Source organism: Rhineura floridana, chromosome 7 (assembly GCF_030035675.1).
Source record: "Rhineura floridana isolate rRhiFlo1 chromosome 7, rRhiFlo1.hap2, whole genome shotgun sequence".
In the NCBI taxonomy this organism is placed as follows: Eukaryota; Metazoa; Chordata; class Lepidosauria; order Squamata; family Rhineuridae; genus Rhineura; species Rhineura floridana.
The window spans coordinates 139897367-139924789 of NC_084486.1; the positions used below are offsets into that span (position 1 = coordinate 139897367).

Sequence of the window (27423 nt, forward strand, 5' to 3'; positions counted from 1 at the left end):
CTAAGGAACTATTCACACGTGTATTGACTGTAATAACAGCAAACATTTTTCAGAAGTGTATAACATTCTGTACATCACATATTGATCACCACAGGTAGAACTTTCCCTACTCTGCTTCTTGGAATGTTAGTTCAAACACAACCCTTTTCACTGGAAACAGTTTACACATTCAACTGTGAATTATCCAGGGTTGATAGATTGATCAAGCAAGCAAACAAGTGCAGGTACACCAGTCTGCAGGGCCAACTTGTGCAACCTCGAACAATTTTTGGTATTTACATATAATCTGCATAATTAAGTTTCTGAATGGTCAGCTATAGGCCCAAATTACTGCATCAGTTTTCTGTGTCTATGCATGTGCAGGTGTTATATTGCTGATAGCTTGGCTGGATACTGTTGGGGTGTCCCAGAATTTCCTGTTGTTCACATTGAAAGAGGCTATAATATGCACAATCTGTCCTCTCAAAAGGATTCTCCTGCTTGTCCTCCTCTCTGGTAGGATATCACTCACCCTATTATTCTTATTAATTGTAGCTCGAACCCATCCGGTGTGGATGGCTACAGCCTATTAAAACAGTGTGCAATAATAGCCCCCAAAACATAATCCACACAACACACTACAGGATGGACACCAAAACTACTACTACAGTTTCCAAAGGTTAGAGAAAAGACCTGCGTCCTCAGCAACTTGACGGAGATGAGGGAGTTTCACATTCTTGGGGCCATCCCCGACAAGGCTCTCTCAGGCGCCGCCGAGCCCTGAGAGCAGCGGGCCCACCGGCTTGTCTACTTGTAATCTTTCCCCCAGTTGCACGCATGGGGCCTGCATTCTCCCCTCTCCTTGACTTAACCTACCCGGTATCTCCAACACCCTTTTTTCCAAATCATCCCCTCCCCTTATCCCGGAAAGTGCCTCCTCGCTCACTCCCCATGGCGTTGGTCCCCGTTCTTCTGACTGAATTCAGCCAGGAGTGGGACCGGTGTGTGTGTGTGTGAATAAAGCTTTAGCTCCATAGCCTCTGAACATGTGGAAAGTCCCCTCCCAGAAGCGAGATTTCCAGGCCTTCCGTGGGCGGGGGGCTTGATCTCTGGCACCTCTCTTTGAAGCGCTCTCCGAGGGGGCGGGGTGGGGGCCGTTCTTCCTCTTCGAGGCAGCCGGTGCGGCTCCGGCTACCATTGGATTAAAAATAGCATCTCTCCTCCCCTCCGGGCGGGCTGGACTTGGCGGTCCTCCTCCTCGCGGGGCTCGGCCGGCTGCCCTCCGTCCCTCCTGCCTCGCCAGCGACGGTGGGCTCTGCTGCTCCGGCTTGCTGCTCTTTCCGAGCGACCGGCGGCGGCCAGCATGGAGCGGGCCGCGCTCTTCGGAAACGGCCGCGAGTCGCAGATGGCTGCGGGGGACGTGGGCGAACTCTTGGTCCCTTACATGCCCACCATCCGGGTGCCCAAGACCGGCGACCGCGTCTACAAGACCGAGTGTGCCTTCTCCTACGATTCGCCCGTAAGTGCGCGCCAACCAGCCTGCCTTTTCTCCACCACCGCCGCCCCATCCTCTCCCCCGCCCCACAACGCTCACCCTATATGTCGTCCTCCAATCTTGACACTACTCCCCTTAATCCTCCCCCCAGGCTGCCCCCCCGTCCCTACACTTCTCATAGGTCTCCCCCCACCCGTCCTTCTTTAGCTTGCTTCCCTTGCGCCCGCAGTGCCTCTAGGGTGCTCCCCCAGTTGGCCCCATGGAGCATTCTCTTCCCCTCCTCCGGCCCCCTGCGCGGTTGAGTCCCTTGGTCTGCCCCACGGCCCTCTTTAGGATGCCCTAGAAGAGGCTTCCCCCTCTCTTCTCCCCTCCTATCCCGGTGTGAGTCAGCCCTTCAGCTGTTCGATTTCCTAGGGGGCCTCTCCCCATCAGCGCCTGCCCTGGACTCCTAGTGAGCTCTACGCTGCCCTCTCGGCGTAAGGCCGTAGGACAATTCCTCTGGCCAGTGTGTGCCCCGTGTTTTGGGGGTGTTGCCATCGGCTCTCAAGATGGCCATTAGGCTTAAAGAGGTTCTTTCTGCCCCGTGGTTTTCTCCAGCTATGTTCAGTTAGGCCACCAGCATGATGCCCTCTAGATGGCTTAGGAGTTGTCGTCCATCTGCCCCAGCCAGCTTTGGAAGTTGTAGGACAAAGCATCTGGAGGGCGCCAGGTTGGTGAAGGCTGCTTTAGCCTGTTGGGATGCTGTCCCTACCCCCCATTAGCCTTTACGTTGCCAGTTAGTTCCCTCCAGTTGCTGCCTTCCCATAGGAGATGCCTTCCCATAGGAGATGTCTTCCCCATTCCTGGCTTTATAGCGCTCGCACTCTGTTTCCTTTGCCTCTCATGCTCCAAGGTCTGTTGCCCCAATGTCTATTGGATCCCTATCAGGGATGGAAAGTTCTGTCTGTTTCGCTTTTCTCAGTTTCTCATTTTTCCAATGTTAAATTCAGTTCTCTAAATTTCTACAGAGATCTGCGGATTTTTTAAAAAATAATCCTCATGAAAATTCTCCACCATTTTAGTGCAGATTTCTCCAAATAAACACATTTTTGTAGGCAGTTTTGACAGATAAACATTTTTGCCCTTTCACATCATTTCATACCTTTTTGCATGTTATTTTCACTCATGTATTCATTTTTATGCACACTTTCCCCCAATGTATGCATTTTTGTAAATGTTATTTAGTTGGCAAACTGCATCCCAAAATTCTCATAAATGCGAATGTCAAAGGATGGCTGTGTTTCGGTTCTCATATTGTTTCAGAAACTGCGAATTTGAGCAATTCTGCTTGAAATGCAAACTCATTCGAAATTCTCACGCATCCCTAGTTGAGATGCCTTCAGCCTAATGTCCTTCCCAATATTGGGTTCAATCGGCCCCAATGAACTCCCCAGCATCATCAATGCAAAATTTTGCATCCCTATATTTATTGGCTCCTGCCTCTTAAATCCTCATTGCCTGTTAAAAACCTTTCTCTCCCTATACCTCCTATCATCCAGAGGCTACCACCTTGAATCCTGTGAGGTTACAAATGTGTCTGTCAACATCTACCTGGATAGGTGGAGTGCTCTGTATTGCATCCAGGTGGCCAGTCTCTTCCTTCCCAGTTCTACTGAGTGGCCCCATCACATGGTTTTCCCCAATTCCTGGTGCCTAGGCACCATCTAGTTGCGTAGTATCTGCCTTTACATTCCATAGGTAGTGCAACTGGTACTGTCTGCAGATCCAGCCGGGCCCTGTGACAGCCTCAATAATCCAAATGTGCAGTTACATAACCCATAAAGCATCACTCTTTTTCTACCAGTTTGTCCCCTTCCCCTGTTGTGCTTTTCCTGCCTGTAAGCCTATCCCTTTAATTTACTCCTGGGGAATGCTCTGTTTTTATATTCTCCTAAACCTGGACAAATATTTCAGGTTTAACTATAACAAAATAGAGCCTCCATATTCAGTGGCAGACTGACTCTGGTTACCAGGTGCTGGGGACAAACCAGAAGGAGAAGACCGTCACCTCTGTTCCATGTTTCTGCTTTAGGAGCAAAATCTGTTTCCAGGATGAAGTATGCTTTCTATGATAAAGTAAAACTTTATTAGTTCTAACTGGCTTCTGTGGAAAACAGAATTGTAGTATGGGGGACTTTTGGTTTGATCTAGCAGAACTCCTCTTACCTTCTTATTCCTAGGTGCCAGAACCAGTTTCTTATTCAATCCAGGTGAGGACCTAGCTTTTACTCACCCTTCTCTATATCACACTCTCGGAACAGCTCATCGGAGCCCATGCTCTGCACCTGGAGAGCTGCTGCCAGTCAGTGTAGACAGTACCGAGTTAGATGCATCAATGGTCTGACTTGGTATAAGACAGCTTCCTATTTTCCTAGAATTCCTTCTTGTTCTCAACTGACCAGTCCGCCATCTTCATCCCATCACCTCTGTTCATTTGGACTATGCTATAAGCTTGACTGCCCTTCCCACTCATCGAAGCAAGGTGCCCTTGATTTCTTCACACACACCCCAATTCTGTTTTTGCTGCTGTTGCAGGAGTGCTTTAAGTGGGATGAGATTATTAGATGAAAAACCCTTTTGTTCAGAAAGTAGCATACAAATCCATATGTAGGCTGTTTTCACATGGTGACTGAACATGTGTGTTTTGCTGTGTATACATGCATGTTACGGGATACTCATGTGGACAATTGCTTTCTGTGTAGGAAATATTGTTATATTTGAAACCGCTCTTGATATCTTTCTCCATGAAGAACATAAACTCCCATCCCATTTCCCAGGGATAAAGCTGCTTTCAGGCTGCCTGGAGAGGGGTGTGTATGTGCCTGCATTTAGAAGCTGCTGAATTTAGCAAGATATGTTTGTATTTTGGGAGGGGGCCCACTGTGCAACTGCCATCTGGGATTTCCTGACGCTTCCCCCGGTTTCAGCACGTTGCAAAGTACAAGTGGCTTGGGATGTTAAGGAGCGAAGGTGTAAATTCTCCTTTTAAAATTAGCTTACTTTTCCAGTGTAGCTGAAACTAAAGACCACAAAGTGGATATGAGTAGGTTTATTCCTGTGGGAAATAAAGGTTTTCCTAAGTTCTTGTGCCTCCACGTTTGGTGTTCTTGTTTTACTTTGGAATCCTGATTTACAGCTAGTCTGTCACAGCTGAACAGAGGGCAAGTTGCTTACTGGTTTCATGTGAACCCCGTGTTCTTTGTCCCTCGGGGATTTTGAAAGAATTGATTGGACACAGATACTTTTTCATTCTCTGGAGTATCTTGCTAACCTCCTAGCCAGCCTTCTGTGACTTGGCAGAGCCTTCTGTATAGTGCTCCCTTGCACGCTTTTACAAGGAATGGGGAATTCGCAGGCCCAATATAATTCTAATTAATAAACACACAGATACAGACACAAGATCATAGTGTTTGTGTTCCTTTTTAATTAATCTGTGATTACATTTAATCACTCCCCGGTTCCTAACTTACTTATGAGTTTGCGCAAGCATGCGTGTGTGTGGGTAAACACATACATACTCTATTTCACCCTAGTGAGGCAAACAGCCATTTGCAGGGGCAATTAAGCTCTGAGAAAGGGTCAAACTAACCTTTGCTACCTCCTTGCTTTGGTTCAGTTTGGAATGAGATGCATTTAGCTGCTTTTCAGTGAAAATAAATATGCCTAGAGATTCAGTAATGGATCATCTGTTCTTCAATATCTAGTTAGCGTGAGAAGCTCTGTATGTACTTTGGAAGTGGGGTAGAGATGGAATACCTGTGTTAGCAGTCTTTACTGATCTTGGCTACATGTACAAAATTCTGGTTAAAAGATGGCTGTTCTGCCTTAAATGGGTTTGAATATACTCATGCCTGGACATGTTTGTCTAGCACTGTCTGTGAGGGTTGATTGTACTTATTCCATACATCCTTACAGGTCTTGAGCCTGTTCTGTTCTTCTGCCTATCTGAGCTGGTTCTGGGGATCACAGCAGGCCCAACACAGGCTCTGCTTCCTGCATAATCTAAAGTGTGATGTTGACATCTAGCCATGTGATACCTGTCACAAGATTGCAGTGGGTACAACAAGGACTTAAAGGCATATCTGCAAAATCACTTAATGCAAAATAGTTATTACCTCAATGCAGTTTCATAGAATCATAGAATAGTAGAGTTGGAAGGGGCCTATAAGGCCATCAAGTCCAACCCCCTGCTCAATGCAGGAATCCAAATCAAAGCATTCCTGACAGATGGCTGTCCAGCTGCCTCTTAAATGCCTCCAGTGTCGGAGAGCCCACTACCTCTCTAGGTAATTGGTTCCATTGTCGTATGGCTCTAACAGTTAGGAAGTTTTTCCTGATGTCCAGTCAAAATCTGGCTTCCTGCAACTTGAACCCATTATTCCGTGTCCTGCACTCTGGGATGATCGAGAAGAGATCCTGGCCCTCCTCTATGTGACAACCTTTCATGTACATGAAGAGTGCTATCATATCTCCCCTCAGTCTTCTCTTCTCCAGGCTAAACATCCCCAGTTCTTTCAGTTTCTCCTCACAGGGCTTTGTTTTCAGTCCCCTGATCATCTTTGTTGCCCTCCTCTGAACCCGTTCCAGTTTGTCTGCATCCTTCTTGAAGTGCGGAGACCAAAACTGGATGCAGTATTCAAGATGATGGGCTAGTTTTACTGTGTTTTTACATTTTTAACTGTTTTGTATACTGTTTTATCGTGTACGTCGCCCAGAGTGGCTGGCTAACCAGCCAGATGGGCAACTAACAAATCTCATAATAAATAAAAAAATAAAAATGAGGCCTAACCAGTGCTGAATAGAGGGGAACTAGTACTTCACATGATTTGGAAACTATACTTCTGTTAATGCAGCCTAACATAGCATTTGCCTTTTTTGCAGCCACACCACACTATTGACTCACATTTAGCTTGTGATCAACGACAATTCCAAGATACTTCTCACATGTTGTACTGCTGAGCCAAGTATCCCCCATCTTATAACTGTGCATTTGGTTTCTTTTTCCTAAGTGTAGAACTTTGCATTTATCCCTGTTGAATTTTATTCTGTTGTTTTCAGCCGAATGCTCCAGCCTATCAAGGTCCCTTTGAATTTTGTTTCTGTCTTCCACGGTATTAGCTATGTCTCTCAATTTTGTATCATCTGCAAATTTGATAAGCATGCTTTGTATGTCGTCATCCAAGTCGTTAATAAAAATGTTAAAGAGCACTGGGCCCAGGACCGAATCCTGTGGTACCCTACTTGTTACTTCCGCCCAGTTTAAAAACACTTTGCATAGAGACAAAGTACATGTCTTCAGACTATAGGAGGAGGATCCCATTTTTGAAGGCCACTCCGTGTCATGTAATAAAATAAAATTCCAGCATATTGGAGCTAGTGTGTCAAGAAGAATTGTATATTTTTGTTGTCTCTGGTACCTTTGAATGGGTACTAATTCAGACTGGTTAAAAGTAGCGGGCTGTTTTCTTGTCTTGCAGTGCATGCCTGATACTATTCCTAAAGTAGGATGGTGGTTGTGAATATGGAAGAGGAAAGTGACAGTGAAATGAAAATGGAACAGTCACATGTTTGCCCAGTCAGCCTAGTAAAAGCATCTGTTGTTCCAAAGCAGTTCCTGAAAGTGTGTGGTGGTAACACCCATAACATGCCATTTCACTGTCAATTGTTCAGAAGTCTTGTTCACACTGTGCTTACCTCCAATAAATGTAAACTTCCACAGGGAGAACAGATGTGTGCGTGCAGAACTTCTGTTTTCTGATAATTCTTTGGCATGTAGTGTGTCTCTGTGCCCAGAGACTTATTGCACCCCCTGTGAGACTCTTGTGAGTGTGGGCCATGTCTTGCAAGCACTGGGGATAGAAAGTAGGTTTTACCCTTGCTTCAGTTAGAACTCTGTGCTTTAATTTCTCCCCTATAGGAGTGAATACAGAGCCAGTGTGGTGTATTGGTTAAGGTGATGGACTACGACCTGGGAGACCAGGGTTTGAATCCCCACATAGCCATGAAGCTCACTGGGTGACCTTGGGCCAGTCACTGCCTCTCAGCTTCATGAAAACCCTATTCATAGGGTCGCCATAAGTTGGAATCGACTTGAAGGCAGTACATTTACATTTTAGGAGTGAATTGAAATTGAAAAGTGAGATTGAATTGAAAATCACTCAGTGGGAATAGGAAAAAGGGTTCATTCAGGGACACCATGGTGTGGATCTAGGCCTACTCCTTGTGCTCTGTGACTATTAAGAATCGAACCTGGTTCAAGATATGTAATTCCAGAGATGTGAGTATTGGTCATACTAGAAAGTCCGACAAAATTTGGAATGGGACTTGGCCCCAAGTTTGAGGGGACCTTTAGCCAACTGCTCTCTAGCACCCTATGCTGGTAGGTTCCAGCAGGTTTACCTGGTGGGAGGCAGCAGGGTCTGAGCTGTTGTTTTGATTTCCCACAATGCCCCTGGCATAGAGTTGGTCCCACAGCAGACATCAGCAAGCAGCAAGGTAGGCCTTTCTGGTTTCCCAGCAGCTACCTGATGACACTCCATGCCGATGCTTGCCATAGTTAGGAATAGATATGTGAAGGCCCAGAAAAAAACTGGAAAATTTTGGGGGGAAATGGGTTTCTCCCCAATTTTCCCACTCCTGTTTTTTTCTGGCTTTGGGTGAAGGAAGAAGTCAGAAGAAATCCCCCCCCCCATTTTATGTTTTTTTCCTGAGTCTTCATATCTCTAGTTGGGAAGAGAATTGATAAATAGATATCCTAAAACCAATAAATTATTTCCCTACCTTTTGGACATGCACTAGTTTTCTTTGTAAACTGTTTAGATGTTTTATTTACAGTTAATTGATATACATAAAGAAAATAAAAACAGTCACTTCATTTGTGTCTGCCTCACATTTTGGTCTTTCACAAAGTTCATTTGTGATTGTCTATATTCCTGTGTGAGTGTTATCAATCTCCATATTTCAGACATTCTCTGCAATATTTCATATGACTTCTAAGTGTGCTTTTAGAGTCTATAGCCATATCTACACTATACATTTAAAGCACTATGACACCACTTTAACGGTGATGGCTTCCTCCAAAGAATCCTGGGAACTGTAGTGTTTGGTGCTGAGAATGGTTCAGAGATCCCTATTCCCCTCACAGAACAATTCCCAGATTTTCCTGGGGGAAAGGATTAACTGTTAATACTACTCTGGAATTGTGGCTCTGTGAGGGGTACAGGGATCTCTTAGCAGCAAACAACAAACTACAGTTCCCAGGATTCTTTGGGAGAAGTTGTGACTATTAAAGTGGTAGCATAGTGCTTTAAATGCATGGTTTGGATGTGACCTATGAGTCTTGTTCAGACAGTAAGCATACATATGCATTAAGGCTCTAGGTGTGTGGGAACTGCACTACTAATGCCGAATTTTACTGTTTTTAAATTGGTTTTGATTCCTTTTTATCTAGCAATATGATTGGTTTAATATTGGATGTAGTTTAATTTCATTTTAATGTAAACTCTGTATGTTTTAATTATATGTGCTTTTATCTGGAAGCCGCCGCGAGTTCTAGTATGGAAGGATGGCAGGATATAAATAAAGAATAACTAACTAACTAACTAACTAACTAACTAACTAACTAACTATGTCTGGGGTTTTGAGGGTTTTTTCAGCTTCAGTTGTTTTTGTATTCTCTACGTTTTGTGCCTTGCATGTGAGGACACAACCGGCTGCGACAGTAGTAGGATGCAAGTTAGGCCTGCAGCAGGGCTGGACATCTTTTTTTCATCCTGAGGACTGAGTGTATTCCCTAATAGTTAACCTTCTGGAGAGAGCGTACCGGTGGTAGGTGGGGTCAGAGCCAAAAGTAGGTGGGGCAAAAGCAAAAGTGGGTGGACCTTTGTACTGCAGGCTACACTCAAGCCATGCAAACGGCAGAGGATTCTACACCCCCCCACCTCTCTGTCTCAGCAAGCAAAGGTCTTATCACAGTTCCATGTTACATTCCAACCAGGCAAAAACTCTCAAGGAAGGGGAGGGGTGTGGTCTGGGTGAGAGTCCCGAAGGGTGAGTTTGGTTCACAGGTCAGAGGTTCCCCACCCATGGGTCTACAGATTCCTTATAAAGTGGGGCTGGGTGCCCCACCATCCATCCCAGGCTCCCCCCCCCATCCATTCCAATCAGTAGAGATCAGCTTTGTGAATCACAGGTTTGCCATTGCTATTTCCAGTTTGGCCCCAAGAGGAGAAAACTGTGGTTCTATCTGTTTGGCAAGCCACTAGGTAGGAGATGTGTGTTTCAAATTGCCAACCCTGCAGGCAATTTTAAATAGAGTTAGGATTTTTTTTTTAAAGTTTCCCTCCATTCTAGTGTTACCCTGTGTGTTAGGGGCAGCTTTATGAGATCAGTTTCCGTGTGATGAGAGAGAAGTGGAGACTTCGGAGGATTTTTGTCTTCCTTTTTTGTAATACCTGTTTTACAAAAACATGTATTACAAAAAAAGAGGTAAATGTATTTAAAAAAAAGATGTATTACAAAAAAAAAATCAAGAAGGATGCAGACAAACTAGAACAGATTCAGAGGACGGCAACAAGGATGATCAGGGGACTGGAAACAAAGCCCTATGAGAGACTGAAAGAACTGGGTATGTTTAGCCTGGAGAAGAGAAGACTGAGGGGAGATATGATAGCACTCTTCATGTACATGAAAGGTTGCCACATAGAGGAGGGCCGGGATCTCTTCTTGATTGTCCCAGAGTGCAGGACTCAGAATAATGGGCTCAAGTTGCAGGAAGCCAGATTTCGACTGGACATCAGGAAAAACTTCCTAACTGTTAGAGCCATACGATAATGGAACCAATTACCTAGAGAGGTAGTGGGCTGTCCAACACTGGAGGCATTCAAGAGGCATCTGGACAGCCATCTGTCAGGAATGCTTTGATTTGGATTCCTGCATTGAGCAGGGGGTTGGACTTGATGGCCTCATAGGCCCCTTCCAACTTGACTATTCTATGATTCTATGTTTTCAAACAAACATGTTAAGTAGGTGGGAAGCAGTGCTTGCACACAGGTAGCCCTCACCCCAGCAGTTTTTTTTACTCCAGTACCATGGAAGTTATTTCTGCCAGCCAGGGGACAACTCAGCAAGAACCTTCACTGCCCAGTTCTATGTGGAAATATGTTTTCTTGTTTACTAAATTCAAGGCTGAAAAAAACCAGTGGTTCTTTGTTCTTGTTTTTAGCCCCCACCTAGGCAGGTGGAGTGTAATGGATCTTGTAGTAGCTTGAAGTCGCCACTAGCCATCAAAGACCCTTAACTGCAACTCTGTTATTCACCAGGCTATACTAAAACCTATGAGTGACTGAGAGAGCGAGAATTTGCATGTTCAAATAGCATGTTTACAACATTAATGGTCATTATTTATTTATTTATTTATTAAATTTATATCTGGCCCTTTCTCCCAAAGGAGCCCAGGGCAGCCAACACATCTGTGATAAAACAAAGAATTATTTTTGTTTAAAACAAAACAATTAAAAACATGTAAAATGCTGGGGGTGGAATTGAAGTGCATACCACTGGAATAAGAGCTATAGATATTAAACTCTGTAATTTCCAAGCCTCTGTGCAGGACAGGGCAGGACAAACTAGCCTACTGGACCTGTGGCCTTCCCAGATGTGGCTAAAACTACATCCCCCATCATCCCTGTCCATTGGCCATGCTTGCTAGGGCTGAGGGGAGTTGTAATTCCAAAACATCTGGAGGGCCAGAGGTTCCCCACACCTGTTTTAGGGGAATAGATTTATTTGGCCATAATTGAGAGAGCTTGCTTTTGGTGAGGTGAACGTGTGTCAGTGAATACAAGACCATGTATTCACCATGTAAGAAATCTCACCACAAGTCAAGCTTGTGGTGACTTGGCTGTTACTTGGCCCTTCTTCTCCCAGAATTGTCTCCATCAGCAGCTGTTCCACCTGGCTGCATCTTAGGCAGAAATGAGATAACAAGGCCCTCTCCATCTGCTTGGCTGGAGCCTACTGCTGTTTGACTCTTCTCCGAATTGTCTCTATTAGCAGCAGCCATTACACCTGGGCATTCGGTAGGGCGGTGGTAGGGAACCTCAGAAATATGGCCCTCCATGCCTCTCTGTCTTGGAACTCCCTTCAGGTCGCACCGCCTCCCCAGCCACACCAATCTTGAGTATTTTTGCCTGGCTGGAATGTATCCATGAGTTCTGCTAATGTCTCTTGCTTGACCGGATGGGGCATAGAGAGGGGTGTATGAGTGTGTGTACAAATTAGCCTACTGGACAAAGGGAAAATTTGCATTCATTGTTCCACTTACATTTGCCCCTGGCCCCACCCATCCTCGGCATGTGACAGCCCCCCCCAAAGGTTGCTTAGAAAGGGATGTGGCCTGTGTCTGTGTGTGTGTAGTATTATACAGCCACAAGAGTGGCTGTATACTATAATCAGCACGGATTTTTTGCATTCACAATGTTAAATTGAAAATACGCCCCCATGCCATTCTGCTGCTTCCCATAAGCTAATTTCAAAACAAAACCTTACAAAATGTATAGTCCTGAACTCAGAAATGCTTGCTTAATAACTCTCTAAGTTTTCATGACGATGCACAAAACACACAGAGAGAATTGAGAGTTAAAAGTATAAAACGAGGGGAAAAAATCCAGACCTCTGTTGGACTTTTTTCTGTCAGTGGTCTCATAATTTGTTGAAATTAATGAAAAATCAGCCTTGTTCACAGAGTACCTGTAATCCTATTACTGACCTTGCCCCATAGTCTGACCTTCATCTTCTGCAGTTTAATTTAAAAAAAAAAAAAGGCCTGGCTGAGTTTTAATTAATTTAAGAAATTTAACATTGGAGTCAATGATAATTGTGGGCCTGCTCAGTAAGAGCCAACTGTCAGTATCCTAAAAGCCAGGCTGACAGCTGTTTGGCTTGGCTAATCAGGGGGCCACACCCATGCCAGCCATTTATTCCACTTGAAGCAGTCATGGCTTCCCCAAGGCATCCTGGGAAGTGTAGTTTGTGAAGGGTGCTGAGAGTTGTTAGGAGACTCCTATTACCCTGACAGAGCTCCAGTGGCCAGAGTGGTTTAACAGTCAGCCCCTCTTCTGGGGATTGTAGCTCTGTGAAGTGAATAGGGCAATACCTACAATCAGCTCAAATAACAGAAACAAGACATGTGCTATGCTGATCTTGTTTTAGCAGGGAGGAATCAAAAGTATTAAGACACTTGATATAGTTCAGATAGTCACTTTAAATATGTTTGATTTACTTTGCAATTTTAGTGAAATTTCCTGTAGTAAATCATTTTCTAGTACAGGAACATTTTATATAATTTACATTAAAAAATACTCCAGAAACAATTGTGGAATAATGGCACTGACTATTCTGCAGAGTAGTCTCCAATGGACGTGAGGAGTGTCTCAGTTTGCACTAGATAAAACAGTGGGAGGTGAAATATATGCTAGCAAATTGCGCTGTGTTTTTAATTCACCATGCCCACCCTTCCTTAAGTGGGGTGGTTTAAGCATAACAGGCTGAACACATGCATCTTGGGCAGACCAAGTTTGTTTTTCCCAACACATAGATTCATTGTTTAAGTAGCAGCATATTATAATCAGTCTGATTTTACATCAACTGCAGTTTCAGATTCAATTGTTAATGCACCCAAAATAGAAATAGAACATAACCTCCAGTTTGAAACACACAAGGCTGTCTTCAGCATCATATGACACAGACCAATAAAAAGGCTTTGAAATTAATAAAAATAAAATTGACACAGATTTCTAGGATGAAAAATGAGAGAAATATAATTTTCTAGGTTAGAATCTCTGTAGAAACAGTAACACAGGAAGAAGCCAAGAAGAACACCAACAAACATAACAAACAATGTACTTCTCCATCTTTGGAGATGTAGTCCTGATTGCAGGTGTTGCCACCACTCACCATATGCTCAGAGGCACATGTTACCAAATTCTTCCAAGCTACACAAGATGTGGATTGGACTGTGAAAGGCCAACCCAAATGGTGTTTGCATTTTTATTATTATTTATTTATTTATTTATTAAATTTATATACCGCCCGACTAGCAATAGCTCTCTGGGCGGTGAACATAAAATAGCATAAAAATACAATGAATAACAAAATAATACTAAAATACAATCATCAATCCAATACAATAAACATTTTAAAAAGTAAATCAGTGTAACTTAAAATGCTTCAGAGAATAGGAAGGTTTTGACCTGGCGCCAGAAGGAGAGCAGAGTCGGCGCCAGGCATATTTCCTCGGGGAGACTGTTCCATAGTTCAGGGGCCACCACTGAGAAGGCCCTAGATCTTGTCATCACCCTCCGGGCCTCCCTGTGAGTTGGAACCCAGAGGAGGGCCTTCGTAGCAGAACGTAGTGCACGGGCCGGTTCATATCGGAAGAGGCGTTCCGCAAGGTATCGTGGTCCCGCACCGTATAAGGCTTTATAGGTTAATACCAACACTTTGAATCTAGCCCGGAAACATATTGGCAACCAGTGCAAGCTGGCCAGAACAGGTGTTATATGCTCGGACCGCTTGGTCCTTGTCAGCAATCTGGCTGCCGCATTTTGCACTAGTTGTAGCTTCCGAACTGTCTTCAAAGGTAGCCCTACGTAAAGCGCATTACAGTAATCCAAACGTGAGGTTACCAGAGCATGTACCACTGATGTAAGGTCCTCTTTACTCAAATAGGGACGTAGCTGGGCTACCAACCGAAGTTGGTAAAACGCATTCCTAACCGCTGAGGCTACTTGAGCCTCAAGTGAGAGGGAAGAGTCTAAAAAGACTCCCAGACTATGAACCCGGTCCTTTAGGGGGAGTGTAACCCCATCCAGGACAGGGTATATATCCACCATCCGATCAGAGAACCCGTCCACCAACAGCATCTCAGTCTTGTCTGGATTGAGCTTCAGTTTGTTAACTCTCATCCAGTCCATTGTCGCGGCCAGGCAACGGTTCAGCAAATCGACAGCCTCACCTGAAGAAGATGAAAAGGAGAAGTAGAGCTGCGTGTCATCAGCATACTGATGACAACGCACTCCAAAACTCCTGATGACCTCTCCCAACGGCTTCATGTAGATATTAAAAAGCAGGGGGGACAAAACTGACCCCTGCGGGACTCCATATTGGAGAGCCCGCGGTGTCGAGCAATGTTCCCCAAGCACTACCTTCTGGAGACGACCCGCCAAGTAGGAGCGGAACCACTGCCAAGCAGTACCTCCAACTCCCAACTCTCCAGAAGGATACCATGGTCGATGGTATCAAAAGCCGCTGAGAGATCAAGGAGAATCAACAGAGTTACACTCCCTCTGTCTCTTTCCCGACATAGGTCAACGTACAGGGCGACCAAGGCTGTCTCAGTGCCAAAACCGGGCCTAAAACCCGATTGAAATGGATCTAGATAATCAGTTTCATCCAATAGCGCCTGGAGCTGGCCAGCAACCACCCGTTCCAAGACCTTGCCCAGGAATGGAACATTCGCCACTGGCCTGTAGCTGTTAAAATTGTCTGAGTCCAAGGAAGGCTTTTTCAGGAGTGGTCTCACCACTGCCTCTTTCAGACAGCCCGGGACCACTCCCTCTCGTAAAGAGGCATTTATCACTTCCTTGGCCCAGCTACCTGTTCCATTCCTGCTAGTTTTTATCAGCCAGGAGGGGCAAGGATCCAGTACCGAAGTGGTTGCACGTACCTGTCCAAGCACCTTGTCCACGTCCTCGAGTTGAACCAGCTGAAGCTCATCCAACAAAACAGGACAAGACTGTGCTCCGGACATCTCACTAGGATCTACTGCTATAACTTGAGAGTCTAGGTCCTTTTAGAGAGGAGGTCAGGTCTCCTGCTCCCCTGATGCATTCACTATAGCTGCACAATTTCCCTGCTTTTTAAAGTTTGATAGAAATATCTGTTGGCTATAGGTATGTTCTTAAACTGCAAGGATTTTTTGCCTATTGTATATAGAGAGATTGTGTTAAGAATGCAGACAAATATAAACCTGAAAGCATGAATTGAGAAAAAGTGCCGAAAGAACTCTCTTGTGCCTTATCCCAGTGCTTTTGGCACTGAAACATTTCATTTTTGTTTTATATATTTCCTGTGACTGGTTTATATTTCAGGGAACCTCTGACTTTTTAGATGTTGAATCCTCCACTCCCCCCCATTCTGTTTTGACATTTTGATCAAGAATCTATCTGGGCTTCAGAAGTGTCTCAGCTGCCTGGTGCTTGTCATCTCTTGTTGGAAGGCAGGTTATTTTTGTAACCCTCACACTTCATATCTCAAGTGTCATCCAGCAGCTCTCTCTGAACAGGGACTTGCACTGATTAGTAAAGGCCAAAGAAAATTCCAAAACAATGTTATAGAATTAAATACTTAAGGTAGACCAGCTGGAGGAAGTTGCCCCATTGCTAAACCCTCACGCTACCAGTCTGTAAGGCAACTTCCTCTGATTAATTCCCATTCACTTAAATGGGACTAAATGTGTGGTGGACTAGTCACTTCACTGGGATATGGGTTGGTGCTATATTTATACATAAGCAAAATCCTTATGATGGCAGGTGTGGATGTAAAGGGAGGGCACACAGACCCCTAGTGGGGCACTGTGCATTATGGTACTCTGATGCATTACACATTCACCGTCAGGTCCTTGGGTGGTAGAGTCTGGCTGGCACTCATAGCAGGTTTTGCTTAAACAGCAATGTTAGGCCCCAAGTGGAGCTGCTTTAACTTATGATGATGATGATGATGATTAAATTACATTTGTATATCGCCCTATAGCCGAAGCTCTCTGGGCGGTTTACAACAAAAACATTAAAAACAAGTATACAAATATACAAATTTAAAAACACTTTTTTAAAAAAGCATAAAGTCATGCACTTGGGGACATCCTTTGGGAGGGAATCCTTGCCTGTGGCCTGGGTGATCTCATTTTCTTGTGTAAAGAGTGGGTTTTGTGCCGTGTCAACCGTATCTAGATTGCACCTTGTTTGCTTTGTCCCATCGGACTCAGTGGGAGCCATGCCCCTCCCTCCTGATACGCCTCTCCCTACAGACCAGCTCCTAAGTACCGCTCTTTGGTTACACCTCAGTGTGATGAATGTAGTCGTTTCTATATAGGAGTAGGTGGCCTGTGCAACAGAATGTTGCAGCATATCGCCATCTTTTCCAGGACACTGTATAACTCAGGGAGGAGGTCTTATTTTTGTCCCCTCAACCCTAATCCCCCCACCCTGGATACTTGATATTGGCTGTTAGGGCTTGAGCAACACAGGAAACTGCCTTGTGCTGAATCAGACCATTCATCCATTTAGCTTAGTATTGTCTACACTGACTAGCAGCGGCTGTCCAGGGTTTCAGGCAGGATTCTCTCCCAGTCCTACCTGGAGATACCTGGGATTGAATTTTGGGCTTTCTGCATGCAAGGTGGGTGCTCTACCCCTGATTTACCCTCCTTTCCCCATGATTTTTGGGGAACATTTCAGACAGTTGGTTGCAAGCAGAGCCTGCTGGATCAGGCCAATAGCTCATCTAGTCCAGCATCCTGTTCTCACAGTGGCCAAGCAGGTGCCCATGGGAAGCCTGCAAACAGGACCTGAGCGCAAGAGCACTCTCCCCTCCTGTGGTTTCCAGCAACTGGTATTTGGAAGCATGGAGGCAGAACATAACCATCATGGCGAGTAGCCATTGATAGCCTTATCCTCCGCTTAATTCTCTCTTCTTTTCTCCCCTGCCTGATACTTCTACATTCTGTAAGCCTTGGAAGCTCACAGGTCCTTGTTAGGCTGCTCTTTTATTATTATTTTTTTTTTAGGGGTCGAGGTCCACTCAGCCTTCCATCCATCCGTGGTTGGTAAAATGAGTACCCGGCATATGCTGGGGGGTAAAGAAAGGCCGGGGAAGGAACTGGCAATCCCACCCCATATATACGGTCTGCCTAGTAAACGTCACAAGATGTCACCCTAAGAGTCGGAAAAGGACACCTTTACCTTTTTCTTTAAACTTCATACTTAGAGAAAGCCGAAGTGTGCAGAAAAACAAGGGATTTCCTTCTATAGCACGGATAGGGTTTAAGTGTTGTGTTTGATGCCTGAATGTTATACTTTAAAGCATATTGGCTGGGTTTTCTTGGCTTGAATCATCGAGCGGGCAGCTTGCTGGTATGTACCTGCTCTTCTGCTGTGCTGTTATAGTCTGGATTGTGTGGACTAATACGTACCAGTTGGTTGAAATTGATATCTTTTGCTCTTTCCTACTCTGTGGAAAAGTTTCTATATCTCACTAATCCTGGTAGTTTGGTCAGAAGACTATTGATTTATTTCATTTGTATCCCACTCTTTCTGTAAGGAGCTTAAGGTGGCGTACATGTCTCTCTGCAAATTATCCTTACAACAGCCTAGTGTGGTAGGTTAGGCTGAGAGTTGCCGACTGGCCCAAGATCACCCAGTGAACTTCATGGCCGAGTGGGGATTTGAACCCTGGTCTCCCAGGGCCTAGTCTAACACTCTAACCGCTATACCACACTGGCTCTGTTTAGTGATTCACCTAGAAGATTGGCCATATGGTGGTGGAGATATGCCTATATTTATTTATTTATTGTATTTATATACCGCCCCATAGCCGAAGCTCTCTGGATGGTTTACAATATATGGCAAATCTGAAAAAGATTCCAGAATAGCCACTGCCATTTCTACCATGCCCCATCATCTGCATCTTCTTCCAGCCATGCATCTGAAAATTTAAGAATGAAGGTCTGATACAGTGACTGGCTGTCCGTGGAAGTGCATAAATAGAACTGAACTGTTAGTTTATCTTTGTTCCTCGGAAATTAAGAGCACTTCCTTGGAAGTAAAATCAATTTCCTAGTGGACAAAGATAAACTGATTGCAGACTATGTCTTGAAGGCCTCACATACATGTCCATTTGGCCACTTCATAGATGCATACCTGTCCTGTTTCTCAGCCCAAAACTAAGATAGGTACACTTTCTTGTAAGTAAAGAAGTGAACATTTATTATTGCAGACTAACAGTACCAGCTCAGCTTCGTGGAAAGAGCAGAATGTACTCCAGATGTTCTTACAAGGCAAAGGGGCAGCAGCAATAAATCTGGTTCAGAATCAAGGCCAAGGCTTAGATGTACGAGATCATTAACAAGGGAATTCAGGACTGCTTGGGACCTGCGAAGTTGTTCCAAAAAGTCTCCCCCCAATAAGCTTTTAAGGTGGGGTGGGGAAGGCCCAGCTACTCACAAGAATCCCTGTCCCTGGGGTTTGGGGAAGGGCTATAGCTCAGTGGCAGAGCCTCTGCCTTGTATGCAAAAAGTCCCAGGTTCAATCCCCAGCATCTCCAGGTAGGACTGGGAGAGACTCCAGCTTGAAACCCTGGAGAGCTGCTGCCAGTCAGTGTAGATAATACTGAGCTAGATGGACCAATGGTCTGATTCAGTATAAGGCAACGTCCTATCTTCCTGTGGGAATTCCTGCTTAAAAGGAAGGTGGGTGCTCCACCTAGGGAGATGAGTCTGCCAAGGAGACATTGCTAGACCCGCCCCCTCCTCCTCTGATAGGGAAACCACCTCCACAGTCTCTAACAGCTCCTTTCCTCTGCAGATGAGAAAGAGGCAGACTCTGGGACTCCAGCCTCATCTGTAGATGCAAGGGGTGGGGTCGTCAAAAGGGCTCTGCGTACAGCATCCTCTTTCTCGAGTGCTCCCCCCCCAGTTTGAATCTGAGTCCTCATCCTGGTCTGAATCTGAGTCCTTAAAGGAGACCATGACCTACTGCTGGTGGTATGTGATTTTTTGGAAATTTTAAAGAGTTGGTTGGAAATAACGCTCTCAAAACAGTTTTATATTGATCCTATAGTCATTATTCCTGGAGATTAATATCTGCAGGAATGGCAGGCTTTGTGATTACAGAATGGGAGGGGGAGAGCAGGCTAGTACTTGCTGGCTTCACCATTGCATTCCCTGCTGGCCGTGTCCCTATACTGCCCACTCATGGGGGTTCCAGATCATTGGAGAGAGCCATATGGGCAATGTGCTAAGTTTGTGTGCATGAGCAGCACCAAGTCCCCAAGAAATTGCAGCACCCAACAACTCAGAAAATGAGTTATCAAGCCCAAGGAGTGTTTAAACAAATCATGAGTCCTACTCAGATTTTTTTTTAAAAAAAAAATCACATATTTACAATTGGATGAGAACAGAGTTGCACTTGCACATCACTTGTGAGCCCTACCCCCAAAAGTGTCCATGCACTGGGGGAACATTTGCAGGAGGGAAACTTGCTAACCGCCCTTAGTCTTTTCCCATGTTCTGGAACACCTATTATTGTCCATGCATTGAGGTTCCTGATTATGGAGAAAGCCTAGGAGTGTGTAGTAAATTTCCCCACTGCAGATGTTCCCCTAGCACATGGGCCATTCTGGAGGTAGGGTTTGCAGGAAATGTGCAAGTGCAACCCTGCTCTTCTCCTCACCTGGTTGTAATTTTTTTTTTTAAATGCCTGAGTAGAACTCATGATATTTTTACACACTCCTTGGGTTTGATCACTCAGATTCTGTTGTTGGGTGCTTCCACTCTGCAGTTTGTTGTGGATTCGGTGTTGTCCGTGCACACAAACATTGTGCATCACCCATATGGAATTGTTTCCATCAAAATGCCATTCCATGCTTTCCCATTTAATCCTGATACACTGTTTCCGTGAAAAATCTGCGAAAAGGGGAAATCTGGATATAGGAGCTATCAATAGCCTTTTCCTGCATGAATTTATCTAATCCTCTTTTAAGCTTTCTAAGTTAATGGTCATCAGTGCATCTTGTAGGAGTGAATTCCATAGTTTAACTATGTGCTGTGTGAAGAAGTACTTTCTTTTGTCTGTCCAGAATTTTCTTTTTGTCTGTCCTGAAACATTCAGCTTCACTGGATGTCCCCGAGTTCCAGTGTTATGAGAGAGGGAGAAAAAGTCTCACTATCCACTTTATCCACACCAGGCATAATCTTATACACCTCTGCATAACCAATCTCCTCTTACTCATTTTTTCTAAACTAAGAAGTGCCACATGTTGAGAGCCAGTGTGGTGTAGTGCCTAGGAGTAGGATACCAGGGTTCAAATTGTTGGAAGTGGGGCAAGAGCAACTCCTGGTTTGTTCTTTTGTTTATGTTCCAGAAGGGAGATAGAGTTAGGGTCCTCCAGATGGCTAGGCTTGACTACCTTCACCTGTGATGCTCTGACTGACTTCCTTCCCTTGCAGACTGATATGCTTAGGGACGCTTATCTGCCCCTCCTCCTTCCGCCCTTTCCTTTCGTCTCTTCTTCAACTGTCCGCGAGAGAGGATACACCTTTGTCTCTGCTCTCTCCCTCCTGAGCCACGAGGGCAACTCCCAAACCTGGGCATTGTGCCTCCAACTTAGTTAGATAGAACTAGGTATGCCTTTCCTATCTGCTATGTATTTCTATAAATAAAGTAGCTTTTCTTATTTTACTAAGTCTTAAGTCTCAGTGATTGTAATGCAGGGTAAAAGCCTGCCACTTAGGTAAATGCACACACTGGCACACACGCATCTCAGACTGTTGACGATCTCTGCTCATTTATACAAATTTGAAAAATGAAATGGAGTGCCTTCAAGTCAATTCCAACTTATGGGTGACCCTATGAATAGGGTTTTCATGGTAAGCGGTATTCAGAGGGGGTTTACCATTGCCTTCCTCTGAGGATGAGAGGCAGTGGCTGGCCCAAGGTCACCCAGTGAGCTTCATGGCTGTATGGGGATTTGAATCCTGGTCTCCCAGGTTGTAGTCCAACACCTTAACCACTATACCATACTGGCTCTCTATACAAATTTACATAACACAAATAACTGCTCAGCCATGGAGCTCACTGGGCGACCTTGGGCCAGTTACAGTCTCCCAGTCTAACTTACCTCACAGGGTTGTTGTGAGGGTAAAAGGAGGAGGAGGAGAGCCAAGTTTGTATGCTACCTTGAGCTCCTTGGAGGAAAGGTGGGATATAAATGTAGAAATAAATAAGTAACTTTTCTTCATTGGGGAGTTGCTCCATCCCCTTGATAATTTTGGTTGCCCTTTTCTGAATCATTTCCTTTTTGAGACAAAGCCATGAGGACTGCTTGGCATGCAGAAGGCCCCAGTTCAATCCCCAGTGTCTCCAGGTATGGCTGGGAGAGACTCCAGCCTGAAACCCTGGAGAGCTGCTGCCAGTTAGTGTAGACAGTATTGTGCTACATGGACCAATGTCCTGACTGGGTATAAGGCAGTTTCCTATGTTCTGTGCTAATTGCACATCATCCTTTTGCACTGTTGTACGTGCAGTCCACGTTATTCCTTTTGACTCTTCTGTCTGCAAAACTCTTTTTCAGTATCGATTGGAAAGGGCCATTTTTTAAACAAATGTATAGAACTTGGTCTTGATGCGGTTTGGCTGTCTATAACCTCTGTAGATTTTGCTAATATGCTTTTGCAAATTCAAGAAAAGTCTCTTTTTAATAGCTTTGAGTAAGGTCCAGTTACCACAATTGCCTAATTTTTGTTTAATGTGACCCTATGTCTGCCTGGTTTAATAACAATAATTGCATTTTAATTTGTGACCGATCTCTTTGGCCTTAGCATTTTCTCAAATATTAGATGTTCTATCTTAGAGCAGTACCAGTGATTAAATAGGCACCAGACTGATGAATCTCAAAATGTTGGTTCCAGAGTTTTGGCTGGCTTGGATGGGTACTGTGTTGCTTCCATGCAGGATTTACTAAGGTGGCTGCATTGGTTTGGTAGAGCTTGGTTGGGTATAACCCAATCCTGTTGATGACTGCAATGGCTGTGTTCTGCCACCACTATCAGAGGAAGTGTGCCTCTGAATACCAGTTGCTGGGAATTACAGGTGAGGCAGGGAGTGCTCTTGCGCTCAGGTCCTGTTTGCAGGCTACCCAGAGGCATCTGGCTGGCCACTGTGAGAACAGGAAGCTGGACTAGATGGGCCTTTGGCCTGATCCAGCAGCCAGGCTCTTATGCTCCTGCTGAAGGATTCCATGAAGTTTATTTCACAGTAAAACTGTTCTCTCTCTTCTTCTCTTCAGGCTTCCGAAGGAGGACTGTATGTGTGCATGAACACTTTCCTGGGATTTGGAAGAGAACACGTGGAAAGGCATTATCGGAAGACAGGCCAGTGCGTGTACATGCATTTGAAACGGCACGTAAAAGAGGTAAGCGCTGTGCTAGGTGAGGCATCTGAAGGCTCCCTCGAAAGTTATTTTCTTCTATGTGACAATTAAAAACTAGTCTGAAAAATGTCTGATGTTAGGAGTGTGTTTTCTATCTCAGACAGGCTTATTTGGAATCTGCCAGAAGCAGCAGTGCCTCCGTTCACACTGGGGGCAGTGCATGCTCCCCTTCGCTGTGAAGCAGTTCTTGGTTCTGCTGTCACAGTAGGTGTGTGTGGTGCATCGAGGGGTGGGGGTGGGGGTGGTGGGGAAGCAGTAGGAAAATTGTGATTTGGGAGGGATTAATTTGGTTGAAGAGGCAAGGCCTCACTGGTGTGTGTTGCTCGGTTAGCACACTTAGTATAGTGGTTTTCAAACTGGGTGTGTGTATGTCCTTGGAAGCTGGTTGGCTTTAAAAAAAAAGGATTAGACAAATTCATGGAGGATAAGACTATGTTCTACCTTAGCTGTTGGAGGCAGTATGCTTCTGAATATCACTTGCTGGAAACTGCTGGAGGGAAGAGTGCTGTTGCGCTCAGGTTCTGCTTTCAGGCTTCCCTGGGTGTCTGGTTGGCCACAGTGAGAACAGGGTGCTGGACTAGATGGGCCATTGGCATGATCCAGCAGGCTCTTCTTATGTTCTTAGGATCAGAAACCCTCAGTGAGGATGTCGGTAATAGTGGACAAGCCACACTGAAAGACAGCTTGTCTGCCCACTGCCAGTCTTTCTTTGTCACACACAGTGTGGACAACGTCTGGGGCGCTTCCTCAGTTCATCTGGACTCTGGAGCAATGAAGCCAATAGACGTGGCCAGCACTGCATATATTGTGCTCTCTAGAACATTTCCCAGAATCCCCTGCAGCCCACACTGGTTCTGCAACAGGCATCCATGAAAAAAATTGGGACATGGCTAAGGTTTACTAACAGCAGAAAGTTTTGAAAACCAGATTTAATACACAGAGGTGCAAGTAGGTTCATTTCTATGCTCTCTAAACTTTTATATGACATCCCTTTCCGGTTTAACCTTTGCCTGCTCTGTCCCTGTCTCCTGCTCTCATTCCATCCTTTTCTCTTTGCTTCCCTCTATTCTCAGGTCTCCTTCATTCTTACGCCCCATTGCTTTACTTTTGCTGAATAATCGAGAATCTCACCACACACTCCATGGTAGCACTGAGGATAAGGCAAAATAATAGTGAAAAGGCAAATGGCTGATGTGTAGTTTTGGAAAGCGTAAATATATTTTATTTTCATTCTCAGTGAATTCCCTGTGGTGATTAATAGGGTTGTACACCCAAGGCTCCAACAGTATAGAGCCAGGGTAGCTAAAGTGGTGCTTGTCAGAACCCTTCCTGTCAGGATCCCACCTCAGGCGCCACCTGCTAGGATCCCGCCTGTGGTAACCACCTTGTCACGGTCCCACCTCAGGGTCCTGGTCTTTAAATGGTTCTCACCGGCTCTAGCAAAGATCTCTCAAGATCCCACTGCTAGGCAGCACCACCAGTCACTCCCTGTAATTCAATATTGCCTTGAGACTGTGCCTTAGTCTCCTCCTGGCTTATTGCTGCTTTGTGTCTGGGTGCACTTGCAGGCCACAACCCCCCTGTATCTTTGTGCCTATAAAGAATACAGCCCTGGGTTGCTCTGGATACCTGATGATGTTACACTATCTCTTCACCGCTGCCACCATTGATACTGTTTCCCAACCTTGGTGTATGCCCTGCCCACCCTTCTGGTCTGTGTAAACCCAGCCAAGGATCAGGCGTTAGGTAAACCAAGAAAGATTTATTTATATACACAGGGAATAACAAGATTACTTAAAGGTATTGTCAACAAGCGTGTGGTTTCATAAGTTGTGTTACTCTTTATGTTTCTAGCCGTCAATAACCTGCCTCACTACCAGCCTAATCCAATCCAACCCACAAAACCAATTCCAACCTCCCTCAGAACTCCCACCAACAGAACTCTCTCCAACCAACCTCTCAACTGTCATCCTCTCATTTATACCTTCAGACCCTCAAGCACTCAGCCAATCATAATACAACATTCTCCAGCATTCCAGCCCATGTACTCCCCGCTCTCACTCAGTCTACTTACCACATATACTCTAATAAACCTGCACTTACCATATTTACAGTAATATATATATATATATATATACAGTGACATCACAGTGCTCTACAGGTGTTGCTGGACTATAATGCCAATCATCTCTGGTTGCTGGCCAAGCTACCCTAATCAGTATCAATTACTAGCCACGACAGATAGAAACAGAAGGAGCATCCCAGGCCAACTGAGAAATTCTCTCCCCCTTTTTGTGGGCTTTTGGCCATGCCATCTTGCAGTGAACTGTATTGGCCAAATTCATCAGGGCTAGGCAACGGTAGAGGGCACATGCTACATCAACAAAGGGGCTCTTTTGCAACTTGTGTGGACATGGTTGGTGGTTTTTGTGTAATGACACAACAGGCATTTGCACTTAAGAGCCCTGTTGGATCAGACCAAAAGCCTATCTTTAGGCCAACATCCTGTTTCCCACAGTGGCCAACCAGATGCCTACAGAAAGTCCACAAGCAAGATGTGAGGGCAATAGCCATCTCTCCCTGTTGTCTCCCAGCAGCTGGTATTCAGAGGCATGCTGCCTCTATGACCACTAGTGATGCTGGCTGCTGGGAGACATATTCCAGCAACATCTTGAGGGCTACAGGTTCCCCATCCCTTCTCTAAATGGTGAGATTGAATACACCTCCTAATTTAAAGGACTAAGGGCAGGAAGCAGTGGTATGTATCCATTGTCTTGGTAATTCTTGGGCTTCTGCTGGGAGGAAGGGCGGGATATAAATCAAATAATAAATAAATAATAAATAATGGGGGCATATTTCTTCCCTGCCATTTAGTGTGAAAACTGAACAGGATAGGATGTTCCCCCCACTCCAAACCCCCCCAGTTTGCTTCTGTGCAGACTGGATAGTTTGATAAGAAGTGAACTCAGGATAAGTGAATTCATGCATTTTTTTTATTGATAACTAAGATTAATGGGCCTACTAATTCTCCCAGTTTAGTTTATGGTTTTGTATCATTGTCCAAAATAGGTCCCAGTTGTCTGGAATAAATGATTGTATGGCAACAAATTATAGCATCTGCACATGTTCAGTTTATTCAGTAGTGGCCACAATTTTTGTGTAGATAATATATGAACCTCTTCTGAATGCTGGCTGGGATGTGCTAAGACAGCGTTCCCCAACCTGATGCCCCCAGATATTGTGGTATCCAACTCCCATCATCCCTGACCATCAGCCATGTTGGCTGAGGCTGAAGGAGTCCAACAAGATCTTGAAGGGACCAGGTTGGGGAAGGCTGTGCTGAGACAACTGCTGCATATTTATAGTTGGTTCAACAAATTGTACAAATCAGATTGCAAACTGCAGTTGAGAACTTTTCAAGTTTGCCATTCAATTTAGTACTTGGACTCTTATTTGCTTACCTTTGCTGAGTCCACCTCCAGGCTTTTGAAAAAAGCTGGACTGTGCCTTTTAGTTGAAAAAGCTAACTATCACTTTAAGGGAATAGAGAATAGATGTATATGCAGCTGCCGCAGTGCTGTGCTCTGTTTCCTCTGGAGAAGAAGCTTCCTGTGCTGCTTCTACCAGTTATGGAGCACCTTGAGGGTAGTAGCTACAGTGCTGTGTTTTTTAAAACACTAAGCGATGTTATGGGGGCTGCCAGTCGTGATAATAAAAAGGCTAATATAACACTGTGGCTGTTCTGGCAGAGGATATAAATTGGGGGTGGGAAGTAGGTTAGGAGGAAAAGAGTAATAGTGCTGGCACACAGATCAGGAGTTGGGCAACCAATCTCGTGGATAAATATTTACAGTGCTACTTTAGTGTTTGGCACTGGCCTTTCCTTTTTCATGGAAATCTCTCTAGCAGGTTGCAGAAGGGTATTGAAAATATGTACCACTAGGTTTGGCTTGAAAGACTGTTTACATGTCAGTGAGAACTGGCAAGGATACGTAACCTCTTCAGTCCTCCCTAGCGTTAAAGTCTAATGTACCCACTGTCCCATTGATGATAGGTCAAAGTTGGTCCTGCTGTTATGATGACCAACGTACTCTTGCTGACCAGGTGACCCCATAAACACAGCTGCTTGCACTCTACCAATACGGTTCCAAATTTGCCCCCCTCAAAATAAATACAATATTATATGTATTTATCAGATGTATACAAATCATGGCCCTCTCGCAAAAATGCTTACTCTTGCTTTCACGAGCCATGACTACAGGATATCACAGGTGTGGGGAACCTTTGGCCCTCTAAATGTCGCTGAACTAGAACTCCCATCATCCCTAGCCATTAGCCATGCTTGCTGGGGCTTATGGGAGATGTAGTTCAGCAACGTTTGGAAGGCCAAAGGTTCCCCACACCTGGTCTATCATAATGGGCCACGAAATGACGATCTGTGTTGAACAAATTTGTGTGGAATAATAGGTGTATGTTTTAATTTGCAGACATTGTGATTAGACTATCACCTGTCTGAATTAACTAGAAAAAGAAATATTATTAACTTATTAACTTTGTGTTCTCTGCTTAGCTAAACTGTTTCTAGGATTCCAGTTTTTCATATGATGAGTATATATAAGTTGAAACTTTGCGTATTCCGGCCCTCA

General features: G+C 44.8%; 1 protein-coding gene across 2 annotated transcripts in view; it reads left to right on the forward strand.

The window, feature by feature from the left end:
* The first annotated feature begins 1227 nt into the window (after positions 1 to 1227).
* Positions 1228 to 27423, forward strand: part of USP13 (ubiquitin specific peptidase 13) — a 100041-nt gene continuing 73845 nt past the window's right edge. For both annotated transcript variants that reach the window (XM_061637388.1, XM_061637389.1), the window contains exons 1-2: positions 1228 to 1498; positions 22634 to 22759. In XM_061637388.1, coding sequence (XP_061493372.1) covers positions 1343 to 1498; positions 22634 to 22759 — 282 coding nt within the window. In that variant the 5' untranslated portion in view covers positions 1228 to 1342. The remainder of the gene's footprint in view (positions 1499 to 22633; positions 22760 to 27423) is intronic.